At 47.1% G+C, this 25,994-nt stretch overlaps 1 protein-coding gene across 1 annotated transcript in view; it reads right to left on the bottom strand.

The window, feature by feature from the left end:
- Nucleotides 1–25,994, bottom strand: part of mfhas1 (multifunctional ROCO family signaling regulator 1) — a 47,883-nt gene extending 21,889 nt beyond the window's left edge. Inside the window, exon 1 of the mRNA XM_061263797.1 lies at nucleotides 22,406–25,994. Within this exon, the coding sequence (XP_061119781.1) occupies nucleotides 22,406–25,316 (2,911 nt within the window). The 5' untranslated portion in view covers nucleotides 25,317–25,994. The remainder of the gene's footprint in view (nucleotides 1–22,405) is intronic.

Raw genomic sequence — 25,994 nt, 5'->3', positions numbered from 1 at the left:
AGCTTATATGACATTAGAACAAGACTTGAAACCTTTAGTTATGCCTTAAATATTGTGATTTTAACTTCAGAAACAGAGAAAATATTGGTTGTTCAACAATTGCACAGTATTCACTGATCTGATTTAAATAATGATATGAGGACTTCATATCCCAATTAAATCCAAATGATCTTTTGTAGCTAGAGAATAAGTATTTGGTAATAACACATGACATCTGGGTCACACCAATCATTCTGAGGATAAGACAGAACAAATTGTGATTTTTGGGCAGCATTTCCATCTGAAATGAAATCTGTCCAGTGGCTTAGAAAGATACATTTCTGGTCAAATCTGACCAGAATCTACCCTCAGGCTTCGATCAGAAATGTAACCATTGGGCTATGCATCTGTAAGACGACAGAAATGGGACATTCACGTCTGACTGCTCCCTGTGCTTGTTGGAAGCACATTTGCATGACTGTGCCAAGGTACACACCAATGTGTAGGCTGTGCTCATGCATACAGTACACACTACACACAACATGTGAGCACTGGGCCACAACATGTCAGTGCCTGTAGGAAAAACAGAAGAAACTGGCCTCCTTTATGACAACCTGACTCTTACAGGCAGGGACAGAAATAATAACGGTGGCCAAGATAAAGAGGCTACTGAGCATTCTACTTGTGATTCATCGCAGAGCATGGAGGGCTTATTGTTTGGAAATCGAGATTTTAATTTTTTGTGAGTGAATTAACCTGCATAGCACTGCTTTATCTCTTGGGCACAGAGAATTGTGTGATTTCAAATCTGTGGACGATAGCAGGCTTTGGAGCAGAATGTAAAACAGATAAGTAGAGGGAAATGCACAATAGCTTGTCTATGTCAGGGTACTTAAAATACTGGGGCAATAGAACCAGGGCAAATACACTCATCTATGCACAAAGCAAAAGCCCAAGGCTAAGCTTTGGATGGTGACCTCCCGCTTGCCTCCCGGACTTATCTTCTGAAAAAGAATCATCTTTAGAATGTATTAACCCAAATATAACTGATCCCTCAAGGGTGTCCTGGGCAAAAGAAAGCTCCTACGGGGAGATAATGGTCTCGAGAAAAAGGAATTCTGATGTTCCAGGAGAAATGAAGGTATTAAAATGTCAGAAGTCTGTACACCCCAGCGCCCAGTAATACAGAGCAGAGACGTTCCCGAACAATCCAGCACCCAAAAATACATAGCAGAGATGTTCCTGAACAACCCAGCGCCCAGTAATACACAGCAGAGATGTTTCTGAACAACCCAGCACCCAGTAATACACAGCAAAGATGTTCCTGAACAACCCTGCACCCAAAAATACACAGCAAAGACGTTCCTGAACAACCCGGAGCTCAATAATACACAGCAGAGATGTTCCTGAACAACCCAGCGCCCAGTAATACATAGCAGAGACGTTATCCATGTCAGGGCTGTGAGGGACTGACAATAACAACTTGTGGGCTAATGCGGCAGGGTTGGTACGCTAACGCTAGCACGCACACTCCAGTGTCTGCTAGCAGAGCGCTCAGTCACTGCCCACAGAAGCTGAGGTCTCGGGCTGATCGGTCACACCATAAATCAGAGGAGCGTTTCCTGGCCCTGGCCCATGTAAGGGCAGAGAAAGGAGAACAGCGCTCAGAGAAGGAGGGAAAGTCTGCACAATCAGCACACCAGAAATAAAAGTGAGCAGTAAGATATTCAGGCCAAACCCCAGCGGTAAACAGTAAACACCCGCGGATGTCCAATAGGTTTCCTGCGTCATCTGCAGTCAGATATGTTAGCGGGGTCATTAAGGGTCATTAATAAAAGTTTTATTAACTCAAATAGAAGTGATTGACACCCCACCACTTGTGATTCGCTATATATATACCAGACACACACACAAAAAAAGAAATCACACGTGACGTTTGCAAACACTGTCTCTGGGACCATACAGTGAACTCGGTGGCCTCAGTGATGTAACAGGATTGTCTCCACAAGATTATTCTGCTGAGCTTCTGTATTTCATTTTGAAATATGAAAATGCAAATGCATGGCATTACACAGCTCAAATAGAGAACCATTGGCATCACATAGACTAGTTCAGACAGAGAGCCCATGGTAGCTCAGTCCAGAGGACAATCCGAATTAGGCAGTTCAGACAGAGACTCCATTTTAAACTGTTGGATGCTTGTGAAAGCAGTTCAGGTTAAATTACGTCTTGCTCAAGGGCACAAACTACAGTTCCCTACCTCAGAAACCACATCCAAAGGCACGCTACCTTTGTTCAGGCCTTCAGGTCCAGCACCCAACATCTCCCATCGCTTGCGCTAACTTTTCTGCCAGGGATTCCCAAAAACTCGGTCCTGGGGACACTCTGCGTAGGTTGGTGTTATAATGAGCTCTTAATTACATTAGTTACATCCTATCATGTCAACTGCGAGATGATTTACAGTATGACAGGTCATGACATGTCAGAAATAGCTTCATACTCCATGTAAATGCAAAATCTGTCTACCAGGACAGTCAGTCAGATCAACCAATGCTTAAACTTCATATTAAATGCATATAGCAAATGATTTCTTCAGAAAGAGGATACTTTTTAACTGATGCTAAACCATCTGTGTAGTGTTCTTTAGCATATTGATCCCCCAATGCTGAATATGAAAACCCCAGGTTTTTCCCTCTATAGCACGGTACACATTGCAGTGTTCTTGACCAGGCGTAGCCATCATCGCAACAAGCAGAACCCTGCACAACATGGACTGCTAGCCCGTTTCACAGAAGTCAATATGCTGTGGAAACAACAATGTGTTGTTTTAGCACCGCTTTCACCTAGGGTACCTCTTAGTTGTATTAACTTTTCAAGGGGGTCAAACCCACTTCAGGTGCCTTGCGAAGGGAAGGTTGGACCTGTCTCTGGGGTTGGACCTCATTATTGTCGACAATGAGCACTTTCATTGAAAATCTTTTTTGCATTGTTTGGTTTTATTCAATTATTTATTATTGCCTCTTTCATCGCTCTGTGTTTCTTTCTGTTTTTATCTCCATCTGCAGCACATTGTGTTCTGTGAAATGTGCTATACAAATAAAGTGGTGCTTCCTTGTTCGCTTGTGGTTGTAGTGGCAATCTCAGCCAGAAGGTCACCTTTAACAGACGTTTTATACAGGATTATCTAAACCAGATAATCTATACAGACAGAACAGAAAGTGTATCCTCCCTCCGTATAACAGCTTGTGTAATAGCCGGCTCCATTGTTCCCGATACGCACAGCAGGGTAGAGATGGGATGCTTTCTCCTACAGGGAAAAAGCCCACAATGCCACCCAGACAGACTCATTTATTGTGTCATTTTCACTTGCAGTATTGACAGCCAGTCAGGGCAAGTGGCCAGAGGCGGCCATTATAGTCGAACCACCCAGAGTTATTAATAATGGCTTCAGCGTTCTGCCTCCAGAGCCAGTCTCCAATTAAAGTAACACAGCTTAAAAGTCAAAGGGCCACAGATCTTCGAATCAAAGCCAGCCGAAACATACTGGCTCCTTAAACAGAAAAAGTAAAAAGCAAGCACTCACGTTTTTGCTGTACTGTGCTCTCGCTGCTGAGAAAAATTCAAATGCAGGGATGTCAAGAGCCAAAACAACACAGCACGCCCCTTGAACTTTTACGTTTATTCTGCACTTGAGTTAATGACTTCTCCCTACCTGCCTCTGTAGCTTCACCCCTGCTCAGGAAGTAGATGTTTGTGTCCCCATTTTTCATGGAAGGGAAGAACTACGTTTCCTATATTTACAGCTACACGCTATGCTGTTAAACCGATACTAAATTGTCAGACGCCATTAAGTTTGCTTTTCATGCACTTGGCAAGCGTTCCAGAGAAAGCAGCCCCCTGCAGTCCGGAGGGAGTGAGTAACGACTGAGTCAAGTCGAATGCAGCTTCCTCCGAGGCGTGAAATGGCCAACGCCAAAACAGCTACACCATCTGACCCAGGTCATTCATAACCTGGCTCCTCTGCATTGTTTCCCCCAGAGTGCAATGCTTTCACAGCAGAGAGCGCTGAATCATGTTCTTCCCCGGGAAAGCCGCAGTACCAGGGTCTAGCCAAACCACGCCACTGAGAACAGCTAAAGCAATTCTTTGGAAATGTGGAGATACTTCAAGCCAATCATGAGTGAATCACCATGACAAATCAGCCAAATCAAAGAAAAGGTGAAAGTGGCTATTTGAAAATGTTTCAAATCAATCCAAATTCAATGAACTTCATATAAGTAAAATTGTTCTCAGTATGTTTTCCTCAAGTTCTCATTTTGAAAACCGTGTTGCACTGCCGGCTGACCTCATTACCTACACACCTAGGAATTAATGTAAGCAGTACGGGGCTCCCGGTCCGGACTTGTCTGGATTGTGTCGTTTAACACAATACATTCCATTTCACAGGTCTGCACATGCACACCACCGCTCCCGGAGAATGACTCGCTCCTAAACCCCGCCCCTCGGCCCACAGGCCAACACAGCCGCACTGAAGGCAGTCCTTCCCTCCACAGGGATGCAGCAAGGGTGTGCCTTTCCCCACCTCACTGAATCGCATTAAATGTACGGCGCCATCCTAGGCTAGCCTGGCTTATCTCCATTTTTACATCACAAGTATTTATTCGTTGAGCGGAATGAAAGATGACAATAGGTGGCATCGCATGGTTTAAATATTTAGACAGGCATTCACAGAGTTTGCCTAAAAATATGTCCCTGTTGTAAGCATCAATGTCTATGAGAGCCTTCATGGATGTCAACTGCTGGATATGTATCACCCAGATAGCCAGGCACTCGGGCTGGATCTGTGCCAATTTTGACCCGGCAGTGCTGAATTTGGGACAGAGTGGGCTCAGCCCGGAGTTGCTGGCTATTTGGGCACCCATAATGCACAGTGTAGAAAATTTTTTTACTTCAAAATCATCAGCATGAAAAGGTACAATTCTAAAAAATGATGATTATTATATAGTGTTATGCACAACTAATGGATGCATTTGTCACCTAAATTTACAGAAGATACAGGAGAGTAGAAACTCAAGAACATGTATTAAATGGTGAGATCAAAGTACAGAATTTAAAACTCAGTTTGTCTGTGGCTGATAGCTCATACCTCAGCTAGAACAGGTACATTATTAGGGGTAATTTCTCATTTAAAATCGTTAAGTTGTTTTACAGTACACCATTGGTTAAACCAGTTTCTTTGTTTGGTCTTAGGCTAGCTAGCGTACATGCTCTACACCTCGATGAATCAGGAGAGAGAATATGGTAATGACAGACATATCATAACTTAACACCCGGAGGCTATATTCTATGTATCAGTAGCCTTTAGCTAGGCTCCCCAGTATAGCCAATAGCTCCATATGCCCAATAGCAATGTCACAAAGACATATAAAGAACCATTTACCAAAACCTACAGTAAGGGCTGCAGAAGGGTCTATATTCGTAGCCATGAGCATGCACAATTTGGGAAATAATCTGCAAGATAATCAAAGAGCGGGCAAGAATATCTTCAGAGAAGATTAGCGCGCCAGCCCTGCTACCTCATCACAGATACTGTGATTTCAAATGCACACACTCGATCAGATAAGAGTGACCCACATAGATAGCGATTTCTCTGAAACTTTACAATGAGATTGTGACCCCAGCCTCACTGATTTCCTCGACACTAAGTCAACACTAATCTGATGGAGGAGGAGGAGCTTGACTGAACGTCTATTGGTAAGGACAGGCTGAAGGCTGAGTGCACTAGGAGAGGGAGAATAAGGACACATTATTGAATGGCATGAAAGCCATGCAAGAAATGTCACCACGTCATCAAAATGCCATATATTGTAAGAAAGCAGCCGTTCTTGTAGGTGATTGCATAATCCATTTTAACACTTTTAGCGATGTGACTGCACAAGCCAGTGCATCTGAAAACCGATGCCACGCTCACAAAGATCCATCCATCATCCATCCATCATCACCCGCTTATCCGGAGTCGGGTCGCGGGGGCAGTAGGCAAAGCCGGGTATTCCAGGCGTCCCTCTCCCCAGCAACGCATTCTAGCTCCTCCTGGGGGATCCCGAGGCGTTCCCTGGCCAGGAGAGATATATAATCTCTCCAGCGGGCTCTGGGTCTCCCTCGGGGTCTCCGCCCAGTTGGACGAGCCCGGAAAACCTCCAAAGGGAGGCGCCCGGGAGGCATCCTGATCAGATGCCCGAACCACCTCAATTGGCTCCTTTCGACGCGAAGGAGCAGCGGCTCTACTCCGAGCTCCCTCCGGATGTCCGAGCTCTTTACCCTATCTCTAAGGCTGAGCCCGGCCACCCTACGGAGGAAGCTCATTTCGGCCGCTTGTATACGCGATCTCGTTCTTTCGGTCACTACCCAAAGCTCGTGACCATAGGTGAGGGTTGGGACGTAGATCGACCAGTAAATCGAGAGCTTTGCCTTCCGGCTCAGCTCCTTCTTCACCACAACGGTCCGGTGCAACGCCCGCATTACTGCTGACGCTGCACCGATCCGCCTGTCGATCTCACGCTCCCTTCTACCCTCACTCGTGAACAAGACCCCCAGATACTTGAACTCCTTCACTTGGGGCAAAGACTCGTTCCCAACCCGGAGGGAGCAATCCACCGTTTTCCGGCAGAGAACCATGGCCTCGGACTTGGAGGTGCTGACTCTCATCCCGGCCGCTTCACACTCGGCTGCAAACCGCTCCAGTGCGTGCTGAAGGTCACGGTCCGATGAAGCCAGCAGAACCACATCATCCGCAAAAAGCAGAGATGCGATTCTGAGGTCACCAAACCGGACACTCTCCTCACCTCGGCTGCGCCTTGAGATCCTGTCCATGAATACCACAAACAGGACCGGTGACAAGGGGCAACCTTGGCGGAGTCCAACACCCACCAGAAACGTGCTTGACTTTGTGCCGAGAATGCGGACACAGCTCTCACTTTGGTTATACAGGGACCTGATGGCTCGTAACAACGGCCCCGGTACCCCATACTCCCACAGTACACCCCACAGGGTTCCCCGGGGGACACGGTCGAAAGCCTTCTCCAAGTCCACAAAGCACATGTGGACTGGATGGGCAAACTCCCATGACCCCGCCAGCAACCCTGCCAAGGTAAAGAGCTGGTCCACTGTTCCACGGCCAGGACGGAAGCCACATTGCTCCTCCTGAATCCGAGGTTCGACCGTCAGTCGGAGCCTCCTTTCCAGTACCCTAGAGTAAGCTTTCCCAGGGAGGCTGAGGAGTGTGATACCCCGGTAATTGGAGCACACCCTCCGGTCCCCCTTCTTGCTCACAAAGATAAATACTAAAATACAATACAATAGGAAATGGCATTCAGATATTAGAGAATCCACCTCAATCACCTCAGAGGTGTAAAAGTAGCAATAGCCTCCTATGTTAGCATATTCTCCTCAATGCCAAAGGGTGCAGGCTAGCAATAGCCTCCTATGTTAGCATATTCTCCTCAATGCCAAAGGGTGCAGGCTAGCTATAGCCTCCTATGTTAGCATATTCTCCTCAGTCCCAAATGGTGCAGGCTAGCTATAGCCTCCTGCAATGTTAGTGAATTCAGCCACTATATGCCGCTTTCACAAGGTTTTCTGTGACTGTAACTAGGCAACATAACATGTTGGGAGGAGAGAAACATTTTGCCTGTTACAGGCAGAGCTAATGCAGGAGCTGCTGAAGGACGATTAGAGGGAGAGAACACCTCCAGCAAACTATCCCTCCCATAGTGACATGCCCAATTATTTCCCTGGGGTGCCTTGTCACGAGTAGACAAACGATCCAGTGAGATCCAAACCTACACTGGTGTAATCAGCTCTGCACCAAAATGTGGTGCATCTACTGGCTGTGCCACTGGCATGCCTCTTTGTCAGTTAAATTCTGTGATAATCTCATGACTGACAGCTGAAGACATTTCACCATTGTCTAAACTATGAGGAATACACTGTAGGTGTACACAGCTACAAATAGTACATATAGCTGACATTGACATTGACACACATACACACACACACAAACACACACACACACATACACAACCTTGTGTGGCCTACATTCTGAGTGATATTGCAGGAATGCGCAAACATTTCTTCAGTGCATACAATGCAACAATGGCAGCACAGTGGCCAGCCAGGATGGTTTTTGTGCAGCCATTTCATTTCCTCATTCAGAATGAAGGTCATATGCTTGTGGTCTCTGTATCTCCAAGCTTGTGTTATACTGTTATTTACTGTGTCAGTTTTCTTTGGTTTTAGAGGTGTAGGTGGTGAAATTCAAATAACCACAGCCACACTGTTACAGAAATCCTTAAAAAAAAACAGCTCTTGAACTCACAGACAAAAATAAATATGACTAATATTTACATCATGGTTCTCCAATGAGTTTGTGAAAGTAGGTTAGGGGAAATTTTGATTTATTAGGAGCCTAAATGTCCCTGGGGCGATTAGTATTTGGTTTTATTGCTAAAATGGTCTCCTATGACCAAAGAGTCCTCTTGATGTGCGTGTTGTTGTGACATATCAGGTCTCTGGTTGAGACACTTGATGGTGCCTGGTGGATACTGCTTCCTGCTAAGTGCCACAGTGAGCCAGGAAATGTAAAAAGTGTCCACCAATCACTGATTTGGCAGTAATTGAAAACCATTGCAAAGAACCATGCAAACTCTGCCCAGGAACTTGGTCTGGTCTTAATTGTCGTGTCACCCGGGAGTCCCTGCACACTGATGCCTAAATCCCCGGGGATCAGCTAACGGGATTACGGAGCGGCTGGCCTCGCCAACGCCAATCACACAGGCCGTCGCTCGTGAAAGGGAGAGCGAAAGAGTGCAGGACGTCACTCTCCCTGCGCTAGCCGGACAGGGATTAGCCTTGGGATTCCTCTCTCTGCCACGGAACTCCTGTCCCCCAACTGCCACCCATGCCCATGCACACCATGAATCTGTTCAAGTGCTCACTGGCCTTTAACTCTTAACTGAAGCATCTGTTGGTTTTTTATTGACCTAAACCATTTTTTTTATTTATTTATCGAAATTGCATTTATGTTTACGAAGCAGAAGACTACACCACACTTGTACACATGGCTTACACTGACTTCCATATCTGAATGTGTGTGTAACAGAAGATTCCAGAAAACTGGATTTGTGTGTGTGTGTGTGTGTGTGTGTGTGAGAGAGAGAGAGAGCGGGAGATAACTACAGGGGATTTGCTGGAATGCTAAATCCCCTAATTCCTGAGTGTGTATGTGAGTGAAGGAGGATACTCTTGCTCAAAGACACACGTTGTTCGGTGTAAACAGGTCCCGATACCCAACCACCACTTTTAATCCTGTAAACATTCTGTAAAACGATTCCTCAACTTTAGCGTGTGATACATCAATAAACACCAAGTCCACAATGTGCAATGTGTATAATCTTCAGGAAACAAACCAAAGGCATCTTAATTGGTGTATTCAATTCCTATTGACATGGGGCTTGCTTCGTACTGAATACTGAGCTGAATTAAATCTACTTTCACCAGCAACTCCTATTGTCCAAGTAGAGTACAGCACTGCTTCTTGAGCTGGATGGTTTACCACCACAGCCAATGGGCATTAATCTGAGACACAAACAACCCTTTGCCGGTCAGTTTTTTCAACACAAAACTCCACATTTGCAAGTCTATCTTGTATTACCAGACCTGCTTTGTGCTCCCAGGGTTTCTCCACACGGCGCCCCAAACGCCTTCCCGGAAAATTATGGACCTCACAATGGACCTCACCCGGGGAGGGAGGTGGGGCGGCTGCTTGGTGGGAGTAAAAGGAATCCCTCCCCGAAGCGGAGGAACCTGCGGGTCACCTGCGGGTCACCTGCGGGTCACGCTGCTCGAGCAGACTTCCCCCTTCCTGCACGGCCGCGCCTGAGTAAAGAGTCTCACCGCGCACGGCAATGCAGGCACCTGCTCGCCCACCCCTGACCCCACTGTTTGTGGAGCTCATGGGAAAAACCGCTAACACGTCATTAAAGAGTACCCAGCCTCGACACCCTCAGCCAGCCAGGCCACCGCGGCGAGGGAGCTGGATACTTCACTCACCACCACATCTAATCAGCACAGCGCTGGAAGCCAACCTCAAACAGCAATAAAATACCCTAAACATATTTTTAGGGTATTTTATTGCTGTGTAAACCCCACACATGGAAGCTATTGAGTTTATTATATTTCTATAACCACTGCGGACAGGGCTAGAGTGTAGCTCAGCAGTTGTGATATGGACAGAAGCGAAGGCTACAACCAATAGTTGTATTTGGGTCACAAAAAAGACAATCAACAACCTTTAGTAGTAATTACAGTATCTATCTTCAAGCTCAGAGAAGATAAATGTGCTTAATAGGTTCTGAAGTTCAAAACACCCGGTCATTTATACGACATAAAAACTGCTGACACACAACCTAGTAGTCTATCCAAATGCAGGCTCTTCAAACAACCTGTACCCTGTCACCAAATCAAACATGGATACTGTTATCTTATGCACAAGCTGTGCACATTTGATTACGCGCAAAATGATCATGATGAATTATTAATCCCGGGTCAAATATTTATTTGAAATACTTCAACCCTTTATATGCCAGTAACTTGTGAAAAGCCTTTTACAGATCTTCACAGAGCTTTTAGTGAAACATGGTGCACAGCAGGCATTGCATTAAATTACAGGCATTTAGCAGACGCTCTTATCCAGAGCGAGGCACAATGACGTGCAATCAAACCCAGGGACAAGTGCAATGAGGACCCTAGAGGAAAGTACGGAGTCCGAGCATGATCACCCTTGAAGTATATCATGAAGTATACCTCAACAGTCAAACTTGAGGTATACATCAACCGAAATGTACCCTCACACAAAGTTAGCTGGATTTGCCCGGGTGTTCAGGGCAGGTCACAGAAGAGGAGGTCAGGGGCGGTCGTGGGGCTGTACCGGGGCAAACAGACTCCTGTTTCAGGCATGTCTCTCTCTCTCAAGGCAGGACTCCGCTGCTCATGTAGCAGGATTGGCAGTCTCCGTGTGCGGGGCAGCCAGGAGCATTTGATCCGTACCGCCTTTCCGTGTGAAACACACACAAGGTTTATAAACTCCCCATTCCTCCCACCCCCTCTCCGTGACCTCACACAAGCATAGATTTCCGCTCAGTCAGACAGTGATACCAAGATTCCCTCCAGAGGAAAATCGTTATTAACGGACAAGGATACGAGGGTATCGCAGGCCAACTGAGGTTACCCTAAGCAGAGCCATTGCCAGATACTGGGGTGAGGGGGGGTTCTATCCGTAATGGACACTTGCTTTTAGCTCAAGGCATGTCAATAGACACAAACACACTGGTTTTAAGTCACCAAATTATAAGCAGCCCTTCTGTAACTAGGTGCTCCTTAGATACGGAGAGCTCCATCTTGAGCTTCATCGGAGAAGGGTTACTGAAAAGAATCCACTGCCTCTGGCTCCTAGTTGGCTACGGATATCTCTCCAATAACATGTGGATTTCTACAGACCCATATGACAGTGGCCTTGTTGTTGTAGGATTGTGCATACGTGATTTCCCTATCTTGAAATGGACCTGTGTTTGCGAGCAGTGATTAATTCTTCCTGGCATGGCGAAAGGTTGTGAAATGCAAACAACACACCTCACTGGTCATTAACTCTTATTCAGGGCCTCTGAATCCCTGCTAAATAGCAAACTTTAGAGAAGAAAGGGAGAACATACCATTCAGCTTTAATGCATTTTTTATACACAAATGTCTTCCACAGCGCATTAATAAATACAAAGAAAATTAGTCAAAATTTGCTTCAATAAACGTAGACACACCCATGGTCAGTACACCATCGTATGAGCACAGCCAATAAAATAAACGCAATATAAAAGGCCCGGTACATCTTCCTGTTGGCATGCTTGAGGGGCTGAACATAAGGTGCCATGCTCATATGAGATTTATGTTTTGTATGTTTATTTTAAAGTCTTGTTGAGACTCTTTTTGAGATTGCCCAATTATATAGGCTATATTGATTTTGTATACCTCTGATGCACTACTGTGCTCATAGTGTGTTTAAGTGACAGCTCACCATGGGTGTGTCTAACTCTATGTAAATTGTTTATTTGGGTTTTTTTGTATATTTGTTCATTCAAAACATTAAATCTGAATGGTACTATAAATTTGTGTACTGGCCGATTCTTCTATGAGGTTAAAACTTAACTCGCATTTGGCTCTTTATGTTTTTTACAGAATAGACTCTGTTTACAGGGACATCAGCGTCCCATCAGGATCTCCCAGCTGAGGTCTGTGAAGGAGGGGAGGGGTACTGTCATTCATCGACATGATTGGCCCTCCCTGTGATGGACACGTGACATAGCCAATGGCGGGCCGCTCGGCAGGATGGCACATCCTGCAGCACACATTCACATTTGAACCTGCATCTCTGAATCCATTTGTCCTTTTGAACACATCCGTGTCCCCAGACAGAGACAGACATAGTTCATCAGGGCCACCAACAGAGCTGGTATAGACATAGACACACAGAGCAGACGGAGAAACACAAGCAAAGTAGGAATGGCAGGGGTTGAGTGTGTGACAGGACAGGAACGGGAATCCTTGAACAACAGAGCCCCCCGATCTGGGAAACCTACTGTGTTTAGTCTACGAGAGAAATCTCTACATTTGTAATGATAGCTGCCAAAAATATCATGCCCAAATATGGAACCAAGAGCTGTGCAGTCCACCTTCAGCCAAGAACTCAGAGCAGAAAGACTGGTAAACTTTGAATTTGATTAGAGAAAACTATAAGCGATGCAGAGGTTCTATAAGCATTAGTCTTACAAAGTCAAATAGTTTAATGCTCATGTCTAAGTTCTGTGTATTGAAATTAGACATTACAGACCACGTTGAAATTCCAAGAAAACATATTCAAGCAAGCTTGTTATTTGCTTAATAACTTGCTTTTATCTAAAGCGACTTACAGTTGATGAGACTAAGCAGGACACAATACATTATTACATATTACATTATTGGCATTTGGCAGACGCTCTTATCCAGAGCGACGTACAGTTGATTGGACTAAGCAGGAGCAATGCAGGGTTAAGTGCCTTGCTCAAGGGCCCTGTGCGGATCTTATTGCGAATACACCGGGATTAGAACCATCGACCTTGTGTGTCCCAGTCCATTACCTTAACCACTACGTTACAGGCGTGTCCCAGTCCTTTACCTTAACCGCTACGCTCCAGGCGTGTCCCAGTCCTTTACCTTAACCGCTACGCTACAGGTGTGTCCCAGTCATTTACCTTAACCACTACGCTACAGGCGTGTCCCAGTCCTTTACCTTAACCACTACGCTACAGGCGTGTCCCAGTCATTTACCTTAACCGCTACGCTACAAGTATGTCCCAGTCATTTACCTTAACCACTACGCTACAGGTGTGTCCCAGTAATATACCTTAACCACTACGCTACAGGCGTGTCCCAGTCCTTTACCTTAACCACTACGCTACAGGCGTGTCCCAGTCCTTTACCTTAACCACTACGCTACAGGCGTGTCCCAGTCCTTTACCTTAACCACTACGCTACAGGCGTGTCCCAGTCCTTTACCTTAACCACTACGCTACAGGTGTGTCCCAGTCATTTACCTTAACCACTACGCTACAGGCGTGTCCCAGTCCTTTACCTTAACCACTACGCTACAGGCGTGTCCCAGTCCTTTACCTTAACCACTACGCTACAGGCGTGTCCCAGTCCTTTACCTTAACCACTACGCTACAGGCGTGTCCCAGTCCTTTACCTTAACCACTACACTACAGGCGTGTCCCAGTCCTTTACTTTAACTGCTATGCTACAGGCCGCCCTGTATAACCACCCCCTGGAGCAGTGTGGGGTTAAGGGCCTTGCACAAGGACCCAACAGTTGTGCGGATCTTATCGTGGCCACACCGAGGATTGAACCTATAACTACATAACTGGATTAATTCTAATTCTTATCTAAGGTTAAATTAATTTGGGTGACAATGTGATGGAGACTTTAATCATCCAACAAACTCTGTGATCAAGCTCAGACAGAACAAAAACCAAACATCACTGGCACTCCAGGGTTGCCTAGCCCTGCCCTAATTATTCAGTGTATTGAGAATCCTTCCAGGAAATATGCCCAACAGAGAACAAAAACTGTAGCTATAGTAATGTTGAATAGTATTAGTGCTCGAGTTTTACCCGTACACTCGTTAGAGCTGAATTAACATTTAAGGTTTTACTGTGATAGTTGAAAGTACAGAAGAAGGTCTACCATTTTTTAATTCTGTGAGTGCATGTGGGTGAACTGAAACTAGCTTCAAATATGATTAAGCATAAGCATCATTCTAACCATAATGAAAAAGAAAGGTTTTCTAAACCCTTTCCAGACAGAGTAGCATATCAACAAAATGGCAGCATAGCCTACTTTTGAGAAAGCAAACAACAATCAGCCCATGTTTCCGTGGCAACAAGCACAGGTGCAGCTGATAAACTCTGCCCACCTGACAGTGAGGATCGGTACGTTTCACGCTGGCTTCTCCTTAACCTGCATCTGACACACGGGGGAGGGGGAGGAGGCAAGCTCATTCTCAAGCACCCTGGAAATGTGGAGCTGCCAAACAGACATGGCGTCTGTAACACAGAACACGAGAGACCTGAAAAAGCCCCTCATTAGATTTCACCGAGATGGCAAAATTGATGCTCTCAAACGAGGAGTGAAATCTGACTAGAGTCAGTAGCCAAGACACGCGTTTAATTTAGAGAAGAAGACTGCAGACTTGACACAACAAGCTTAAACAGGAAACTAAGTGGATACATTTTCAAAACTATAAACTATTTCTCAACAAAACATAGGCCAACCCAAGCCACTGTCCCCATGGAAAAGGTTCATTTTTAATTGCATGCCGTACAGTGTGATTTTCAACATTATTTGCAACACGTAGAACACTTCACCAGGTCAATTGCAATATATTTTAATATTTACATGATGCAGCAGATAGAAAATATGTGTATGAATGCATACAGATTCAGAGCAAAAATAGGCTTTACTGAAATGTATCCTGCTATTGAACAGCTCTCAAATAAATGTTGAAAGACTACAATCGGAATGGTGGATGAAATATATGTGCAAATCCGTATCTCAGTAGAGGTACTGTACGTGAAATACTGCACACCTCTGTTTAAGGGTCAGTAGAGCAGCCTCTTTTAGTCGCCCATCTGGCGTCAGTAGTACCGCGGTGTCATTGAGTTCAATGGCAGCCCTGTTTCCTAAGGCCTGCATGGCGGATTGGGTTTGATGGGGCTAAAATAAGAGCGCTCCAGCTGGTCAGGGGACACCCTGGGGCATAGCACAGGGTTCGACTGCGTTCCTCACATTCCAACATCCACCTAACCTACCGCAACCCCCCCCCCCCCCCTTTCCTGCCCCCACCCCAGCACCACTCTTCCCATCCTGTTCTCAGCACCTCAAATGCAGCACCCACTACCCCCCCCCCCCCCCCACACACACACACACATCAAAAGAGACAAGTATATCACAAGGGACAAGCATAAATATGAGAAAATGTATCCTGCTACAAAATACCACAAAATAAATGCATTTATAAACTACTACTATTTATAAACACCTGCAGCCTAGATTTTTGAGGTGTATGTTGCTTTGCAAGAGGCACACAAATATAAACCATACAAAAAAGAGGACAGCAACCTCTGTTAAATATGAAATACATACATGCAATACGAAATACATATATGAAATACATACATGCGGATACATATTTCATATGTGAAATACTCCCCACACCCAGGTCCAATTTTTGGTATTTGGAAAGCCCATATTTCAAAGAAGGGAAGAAAAATCTTTCTATACCAAAGACGCAGATATGTTGATTTTGTTAATAGTTACTATGGTGCAAGATTTGGGAATGGATCCACAGAAATCAAAGCCATGCCAATCAACTTCAACCCCACCCACCAACAAATAAAACAGGGTCATTTTCTCTGCTCCGGTAGCTAAAGAAACCAGCTTCTTTCAGCTTGTGCCAAACCATTGGTATATGATGGCTCATCAAGTCCTGCCTCATTACCCAGGCAGAAAGGCTGGCTTGTGTCCTGGGTCAGACTCTCACTGTTATCTGGTCAAACTGAGAGTGACGTATGACTCCAAATATGCCGTATTTACATAAGCAGATCATCCCCGTTTTCTAGTCCCCGTTTTTTTAGTACTGATGACGCCATATAATGTTGAACCAAAACAACAAATACATGCCCCCTCATTTCCTGTTTGATAAAAATTGTCACAAAGTAACAAGTATAATCAGTAAGAGTAGATGTTTGGCACATGCTTGTCACAAGACGACAGAAATAACTCAGGACAGTGTCTGTATTGATCCTGCTGGTAGAGGTGCTTAAGGGGTATTGCCCAGCACTGTTTTGCAGTGAAGATATACAGTGTGTTCCTTATTATAAATGCAGGGCCACAGAAAACCATTCTACAACAAATACACCAGGACAAGCACTGCAAATGTATGAAAAGAGATCAGGATAGGATGGTGCACCAAGGGGTTAACCACCCTGAAGTAGTTCTTCCACCACAAATACAATACAGTACCTGAGATAGAAACAACACTGAATACAATTAAACAAAAGTGTCCTAGCACAGTGTTGTCACTTCTGATACAGATGTCCAACTGAAATAGAATATTGGAACAGCAATTTTTTTGGGCAGTTAATAGGATAATCTACATCTTATCAACCAAAAAGAATCAAGTATTTAACCAAGCCTGATTGTACTGTATTTTCCTGTGTGAGAATCATTTCTCGTCACAGATTCGACAGCACGATTCAAACTCGCATTCCAAGCCAAGCATGAATAGCGTGGCAGTGGCTAATTTGCATATAGCTGGCTTTTTTTCCTTGGAACTGATACACACGGAAACATTTTTATAAGCGATGATATGCTACCTGAACACCTGCAATAAATGCCACTGTCTCGCAAGAGGTTTCTCTAATGACAAACACAGTTTTATTCCAATTAAAGTATGAGAAACAAGTGGATATGATAAATTTAAAAAAACTTTTAGTTTAGTGCTTAGTAGTCAAAATGTGTTTACAAGGATACATAATATGCGGTTCTTGGCGAGTTACATGGCTCCCAGTTCTTTTTTTATGACTGCTTAAAACCCCAACTGACCTTCCCAGAATGCTTTGCAGAATGCATTGCGGGCACCAGTAAGTGACAGGCATGCCAAGCAGGCTGAAAGAAGCAGGCGTTGCATGACCGACATGTGCCAGGCCAACCAATTGTTGGATATTAACCTTAACCTGACCCCACCCTTCTTGCTTTTCTTAGGCTTAGTCAACCGTCATCAGGACATCAGCCCACGAGACCACATCCTGAAAACACTCCTGTTTCCAGGTCACTGACAGGGCAAATACAAGACTGATCCTAGTCAAGGCAACTCAATGTACTCAATGTATGTAAGGCCTCCCCAACCCTGGTCCTGGTGAGCCACAGGGTCTGCTAGTAGTCTCAACCTTGTTCCTGGAGGGCCACAAAAGCTGCAGGTTTTACTATATATATAACAAATAAAATATACAGTATGAGTGTGCACTCTGTGTGTAAATCATTCTCCTTGAAATGAAGGAGAATTAAGTGGTTTTGTGTACTGTTATATGTACAGAGCATTATTCCCACTTTGACAGTTTACCTGTAAGTATCTGAGGAAGGACAGGTCTGAGCAGTGCTGCCCAAATGCTCCTAATGACTCTCGATGAAGACATGGCATGCAAGAGCATGTAGAAACACTGCCTGAACAGGCCCGGCAAAGCAGGTCATTCAAGCAGGACAAATGACTAGAAATGCTGTCGGCAGTGGGACAGACTTCCTTCCAGGAAGACAAATGAAGAGTTTGTCAGGCTTTCACTGAAGGAAAGCTGGTTCATAACCATTTACAAACCTTGAACAAAAAACGACTGAACAATCCGTGAAAGGGAAATAAATAATGTTTTTTTTTTTTTATCCTGTTCATGACGAAAGGAAAAATCTGTTCACAGACTGTTCTAGTCACTGATATGGATATCTCCAGACAGACTGGCTGCTTCCAGCCACATCCACACTCTACAGGCCACTTCACTTTCCCAAGCTCCAGACTCCTGACCCCCTCCTGGGCAGAGTGTGCCCTGGAATCTGCAGAGGAGTGGGGGCTGATCCAGAGCGGAGGACCAGGCCTGCGCTGGAACAACCGGCACAAAGCAGGAGAGAGGAGGAGAGGACTGAGAGAGGAGAAGATAGAGAGAGAACAGAGAAGGGGAGAGGATAGAGAGAGGAGGAGAGGACAGAAAGAGGAGGAGAGGACTGAGAGAGGAGAAGATAGAGAGAGAACAGAGAAGGGGAGAGAATAGAGAGAGGAGGAGAGGACTGAGAGAGGAGATGATAGAGAGAGGAGAGGAGAGGATAGAGAGAGGAGAAGAGGACAGAGAGAAGAGGAGAGGACTGAGAGGAGAAGATAGAGCACAGAGAAGAGGAGATGATAGAGAGAGGAGAGGATAGAGAGGAAGAGAGGAGAGGATAGAGAGAGTTATGAGAGATGAATGAGAGAATGGAGAGAGGATGTACAGAGAAGGAGAATAAAGAGAGGCAGAGAGAGAGTTATGAGAGAGGAATGCGAAGAGGCCGATGAAAACAGAAAGAGGAAGAGAGGGGGTGAGTGAGGAGGGGGAAATACCGCTACATCATGCATTTGGCGACAACCCAGCCAACTAACCACTGACCAGAAACCCCCTTCCCCCTGACCCCCCTCCTCTGTGACTGCTCCTCTGCCTGTTTCCTGACCTCAAGTACACACTCAGAAAATACTAAAAATCCCAGAAAACGCTTTCGGTGGTCACACACCCACACCACACACACACACACACTTTACATTCACCAGACCTGTCTGCCCCTGAAGAGACACAAAAAAACACAGTTAATTTAGATTTACTCTATAGATTTACTCAACCCTGAAAACTGGAATAATTTGACACTTTCTTTGGCTAAAACAACTGGCACTGTATTAAAGTAGCATCTAAGAGTGCAGATGTAGGATTCATTTGGCCACTCAGCCCATATCGGATAAGGGTGGGATATTGACAGGGGAAAACCCAGATCAGCACTCCCACTCGCCCTGGGCCCTGTTACAGTAATCTGCTGGCAAGCATTTGTGTATGATAAGGCTTTTAGCCACATACCCTGCAGTTATTACAAGCATGAGTGTCATCCCTCACTGGTAAAAATAGAGGGAATGCCAGGCAGCATAAAAAAAACAGTATTGCAGCAACAGCCATTTCCTTAACAACCAAATATGTAGAGATTGCCCCTGTTCTAAACTAGCAGTAGGGAGTGATCCCTAAACAGGGCATGACAAACACTCCTAAACCTGCTTCTATAGGGTACACAGGCCTATAATGATATATTCAAGCCTAGATCTGTGATCCGCACGTGTGCCTAAAAGTCTCTAATGAGATCCAGGCTAAAGATGCTTGACTGAGGAATATGAGAGATGTATGTAAACGGTTTAGTTTCTTTTTTTCACTGTGAAACTCAGTTCTCACTACTGTAGCCCAGTTAAAGCAGGAAATCAATACCGCTGCTTTAAACCAATCATATGGCATTTCTATAAGCCTGGGCATCTGGCTGCTCATTGTGCAATCCTTTCATCATGTAGCACTACTGGTGCCAAATCAATTCCCTGCTTTGGGAATCAATAAAAGCTGGCTCACTCATTAATTCAGCATGAAATATTTTTTTATATTTATTTTTTACAGAGAATTAGACATACTTCAGTGGAATTGAACTTTCTTGGGTCAGCACCTGACAAATATAAATATACATACACTCAGTGAGCACTTTATTAGGCATTTATTAGACTTATTTTTTTAGACTTATTAAGTCTTCTGCTGCTGTAGCCTATCCACTTATAGGTTTGACACGTTGTGTGTTCAGAGATGCTCTTCTGCATACCACTGTTGTAATGTGTGGATATTTACATTACTTATTTATTTACACCATCCTGTCAGCTTTGAGCAGTCTTGCCATTCTCCTCTGACCTTTCTCATTAATAAGGTGTTTCTGCTTTTCACTGGATGTTTTTTGTTTTTCGCTCCATTCTCTGCAAACTCTGCAAAGACTAGTGTGCATGAAATTCCCAGGAGATCAGCAGTTTCTGAGATACTAAAACCACCCTGTCTGGCACCAACAATAATTCCACGGTCAAAATTACTTAGATCATATTTTTCTCCATTCTGATGGTTGATGTGAACATTAACTGAAGCCCCTGACCCGTATCTACATGATTGTATGCATTGCACTGCCACACGATTGGCTGATTGGATAACTAGGAGTACAAATGTTCCTAATGAAGTCATGTCACAAGCATTCAGTGAGGTGCATAAATATTTGGACAGTGACACCATTTTAAAGAGCAGTGATTCCTACACAGTTCACTCCATAGTGATCTGTACTTTAATGTGAGGGTATTTACATCCATATGGATGGGACGGTTTACGAATTACAGCCCTTTAATACTGTGTCATCGTCCAAATACTTGCAGACCTCACTGTATTCACAAAATTCTGAAATAACGAGTAAGCGCATAAGTGTTCATAAGAATTCACAAGGAAGCGAGGGGGGAAAAGCTAGCCCTGTTAGGAGCAGAAAGGCGGACTGTATCCTGCTGGACAGGCAGAAGCCTGCAGTAGGCCGTACACGTCTCATCCCCCGCCTCGGATTTAAACTGTTTCGTGTCACCATGGAAACGATCTCTGCTGCCAATCCGGAACCAGCCAGCACTCTCGGCTGGAAGGCAGACTCTGTTTTGAGCCCGGTTTGTGTCTCTAGGTGGGGCTGGTAGTCCACTGGGACCCTGTGCCACCGCCCTGCCTGCCTGCACCGTCTTTGTCTCGCTACCATCCCCCCCCACCCCCCGCGCTTTGACCTTATCCTGAATCACCATTCCTCAAATCACGCGCCTGACATCGCGTGCTGCTCGCACAAAGACAGAGCTGCCGCGGCCAAAACCATCTTAGCATCCTGCAGACACGGTGTAACTGCAGGCTCTCAGGCTCTCGGAGGGCTTCGAGGTAAAATGGAAAAGCTATGAACAAGCTGCGTGCTATGCTGAGCTACATACCCATTAACGAGGGAGAAAAAGCACTCTATATCTTAGGCTCCATATTGCACAGCCTTCTGTACCTAGCGTATGATTAAAATGTATCAGCATAAAACACACACACACACACACACAGCCTGGGCACACACACAGATGCACACACACAAACACAGACACAGACACACACACACACACACAGCCTGGGCACACACACAGATGCACACACACACACACACAGCCTGGGCACACACACAGATGCACACACACACACACAGCCTGGGCACACACACAGATGCACACACACACACACACACACACAGCCTGGGCACACACACAGATGCACACACACACACAGCCTGGGTACACACACGGATGCACACACACACCCGCACACACACACACAGCCTGGGCACACACACAGATGCACACACACACACACAGCCTGGGCACACACACAGATGCACACACACACACACACACACACAGAGCACAGCTTTTCTGTCCTGGTTACAAAAAAAGGGTGTGTGCAAAACAGGGACAGAAAAAGAAACATGAGCCCGGATACATCTGTTATCCCAAACCTTTGAAAAGCACAAGATTTGGCTTCGGCCCTTAAGCTTGCAGGCACTGGAAGCAGCTTCTCTCCGTGTGTTTACATACAGCAGCATAGCTACAGAGAGCAGAAACTGGCAGTCTGCACTGAGACCCAGCAGTGCACTACAGGAAGGCAAAACACTGGCAGTCCCCCATGCCTCCATCTCACAGAGCCTCATTATGCCACCCTTCAACCCTTCTAAGGACCACTCCTCTCTGCCAAATATATCCATCCAATATACATCCTCTCTGCCAATATATGTGCAGAGATCCTTAACTGAAATGAGTAGAGCACAATTCCATTACTCAGGCCAACGCTATTCACTGAGCTCAGAAACGTACCCCCCAAACGTATCCAAAACAAACTGCAAAGCTTACATCACAGATACAACCCACCATAATAAACAAACAATTGGAGATTTATAAAGGGATGTGATTTAGATTTTTTTCACGATTAATGTCAAAATACTGATTTTCAGATCATACATATCTCAACCCCGAGGCAGAGGGACAGGGGTATTTAGACGAGCACACACATCAGGACTAAGAGACATTTCGTTTGAGTAGAAGAAAATATATTTTTGGATGCAACGTAGGGTTGGGAAGGGTTCAGGAGGTCAAGCGGGGACTCACCTGGAAAGGTGTGGGGGGTGGTCGACCCTCTCTTCAGGCACTTGGAGCACAGGACGTGTACGGAGTAATGGAGCCCCGGCCACTCCTGCAGGAGGACGTTCAGCTCCTCCACCAGGGGTGTGACAGCTTGCCAAGCGGTCCAGATATTTGGCAAAGAGGCGTGGCTGGCAATGGACAGGGTGTCGACCTGCAGCCGGCTCCGGGACGGCCGGTAGCTCACCACCACGGGCACCTTGCCCCGGTAGGCGAAGATCTGGTGCCTCCCGTCGGCGCGCTGCACCACGTGGCTGTTGATCTGCACGCTGTAGCGGGCGAACAGGCCGGGGGGAAACAGGAAGGGGAAGCAGTACTCGATCTGGAGCTGCTCCACGGAGAACAGCTGCCCCGTCAGCGCCGATCCCCCGTTCACCCAGGCCTCCGCGTGGGGCTCCTCGTTGCTGACGTAGCTGGGGAACTTGTACCAGAGGGTGGCGCCGTTGAGCGGCTTTCCCCGCGGCTTGTTGACGCAGTAGCAGACGCCCATCTTCTCCAGCAGCTCCAGGATGAGGTGCAGGTCCTGCTGGGTCTGGATGAGGGGGCTGAGGAGGAGGCGGATGACGTGGGAGGGGAGCAGGCCGTGGAGCAGGAAGCCCTCCACGTGGTGCTGGAGCTGGCTGGCCTTGGCCTGGTCCCCCCCGCCGCCGGCCCCGGCCCCGGCCCCCCGCAGCTTCTCCAGCAGCGCCGCCGAGTCCCTCTGGAAGAAGACGTTGAGGATGGCGATGAAGCGCGGCAGGTTGTGGAAGACGTACTCCTTGAGGGTGAGGCTGTCCTCGAAGTACAGCAGCTTGCCGCTCTCGTGCAGGTAGCACAGGGCGCTCTGGAGCCGGTCCTCCGTCAGCCCCGCCTGCAGGCCCAGACGGGCCGAGTCCCACCAGGAGAGCCACAGCTCCCGGGGCTTAAAGTGCAGCTCCTCCAGCGTCTGCCAGGACCGGGGCAGCACGCGGTGCAGGTTGGGGAATATCTCCCGGTGGTCGGCCACCGACGTCAGCTTCTCCCTCAGCCGGCGGACGTTCCGCCGCGCCCCCACGCAGCTCACGCACAGCACCGGCGACAGGATCTGCAGCCGGTGGTTCAGCAGGTACTGCAGCTGCGACTTCCTGCGCCGCAGGTTCTTGTCGGTGACGCCGTAGAAGAGGACGTGGGGGCTGGCGGCGCGCACGTCGTAGCCCTGCTCCAGGGCCTGGTCCACCTGCCTGGCCACAGCCTGCAGGCCCTCCCTGTCCCTGCGCTCCTGCACAGCGATCTGCCGGTGGATGTCCAGGCCCTTCTCCTCCAGCTCCGCCTCCTCACAGAGGTCGGAGTGCGTCCCCACCAGGCACACCACCGCGTGGGGCACCTTGGCGCCCAGGAGGTGGAGGAAATACCCGACGTGGGTGTAAAACGTCCTGGGCGTGTACGTCTTTAGGTTAACCACCAGGATGTACAGCGCCCCTGGGGAAAGGAAGAAGGGTTTGATCAGGTCGTAGTTGGGCCTCCCGGAGAGATCGTACACAGTAAACGTCAGACTCCGCTCAGCATCCGCTACCCAGTTGGTCACGTCGATCCCCTGGTTTCCGATGGGGACCTCAGTGTCCTGCGTTTTGCCCACCACGCACTGCCTCAGGCTGGTTTTGCCCGCGGTTTTCTGTCCCATCAGCACCAGCTTTAGCCTGGGCTTCACAGCAGGCTGTGAATGCGCCAGTTCCTTCTGATAGGCAGCTATGTACGGGATGCCTTTCATGCAGACCTCGTAAGGAGGCTGAATGAGAGGGTTGTCCTTTACTTTCCAGATGTTAACTCTGGCTAGCTTTCCGAAGTTGTCGGGAAGTATCGCAATTTGGTTACCCTGTAAAACAAGCTCCTCCAGCTTCTCCAAGTCAACAATGGAGTCAGGCAGATATGTTATTCTATTATTGTCCAGCCATAAATTAGCCAGGTTAGACAGCTGGCCGATCTGTTCGGGGACCAGCGTCAGTTTATTCCTGCTCAGATAAAGCTCTTCCAAGCCTGCGATCTGGAAGATAACGAGGGGGAATTCCTCAAAGGCGTTGGAGGAGAGGTTGAGCATCTTCAGCCTCTGCATCTTGCCAAAGGAGGGCGGCAGCGCCGTCAAGTTGTTGCTGTCCAGCATCAGGCTCTCCAGGTTGCTCATATCGCAGAAGGAGTCGGGCAGTGAGGAGACCAGCGTGCCGCTCAACCACAGGATCTTAATGGACTGCAGCTTCCTGATGTCGCCGGGCAGAACTTCAAATTTGTTCCCAGAACAGTCTAGCTCCTCAAGGTCGCCGAGTGCCAGCACCTCCAGGGGGAAGTAGTCCAGCTTGTTGTGGTCCACGTCCAGCGTGCGCAGCCTGCCAAGCTTAGAGAAGGACCTGGGGAAGTCTCGCAGCTCGTTGAAGCTGATGTCCAGCTCCTCGAGGCCCTGCAGGGTGCCGATCTGCGACGGCAGGTACTGAATCTTGTTGTGGCTGAGGCACAGCTTCTTCAGCCCCCGGAGGAGGCCTATGTCCTCGGAGAAGTAGCCCAGGCAGTTGTGGCTGAGGTCGAGCTCTGTCAGCTGGCCCAGCTCGAACACGGCTGATGGAACAGAGGGGAACTTGTTCCTGCGGAGAACGAGGATGCGCAGGTTGGTGAGGGCAGCGCCCAGACCCTCTGGCAACTCTTGGAGGGAATTGTTGCCCAGGTTGAGGACCTCGATCTCGCTGATGTTCTCAGGCAGAGTAATCTTCTGGCTGTTTTTGGCACTGAGGGTGAGCTGCCGTAGGTTGCTGCGCAGCTTCCTGGACCGCAGGGCCGCGTCCCTCCACAACCTGGCTGTTTTCAGATTGTTGTCCCTTTCAGCCATGGTTTCGCAGAGAGACCCCACCTCCTCCTTTTCATTGAGGGAAATCATTTATTATCCTGGCAGCATGGTGCTCTGTTTCCTTGCCTCGCCAATTCGCGTGATCTCCACCAGCGCCGTCACAAAGTCAACAATGGCAAAAGAAATGCAATCAAAACCAAATCTTGACGAAAAAACGTCGGTCTTTTCCATTGTTTCAGGAAGGCGAAAATAAGGCGGCGCAAGCATTTCATGCATGTTCTTATTCCGCGCCGCTGAATGCAGAACAACAGAAACCTTACCGCAATTAATGGGTCTGGTTTAAAAGTCCAAACGGTCCGGTCTGAAAGGAAAGCGGGTTGCCTGGCACCGCCAGCGTGTCCTCCGGTACCACGACATCAACACCATCTGATTTTGATCTGATAGATTTGAGTCAAACAGCAGACATTCCGCGTATAACCCCTCCTCAGTGCGTGCCTCCGCCTGTGATCGCAGACTGCAGTTGTAGGTCTGCTCTCCGAGTGTGAAGCTGCAGCAACGCCTCGAAAACACTGCGTCAGAATCCTGATCCCACCTTCCCGAAGCAGAAACAATAAGAGTAGAGGGGGAAAGGAGTTGTCATCGTGAAACAAGAAGTCTAAAAACCAACAATCGTTTCCTTCGTCTTTACAAAATATTACAACACGGGGTGCATTTTTTAAATATCATTGTATCTTCGAGGGAACATCATTCTTTAGTATTCGGGTGCTT

The sequence above is a fragment of the Conger conger genome, chromosome 12 (assembly GCF_963514075.1).
Source record: "Conger conger chromosome 12, fConCon1.1, whole genome shotgun sequence".
Lineage (NCBI taxonomy): Eukaryota > Metazoa > Chordata > Actinopteri > Anguilliformes > Congridae > Conger > Conger conger.
This window is presented reverse-complemented; position numbering and strand designations above follow the sequence as displayed.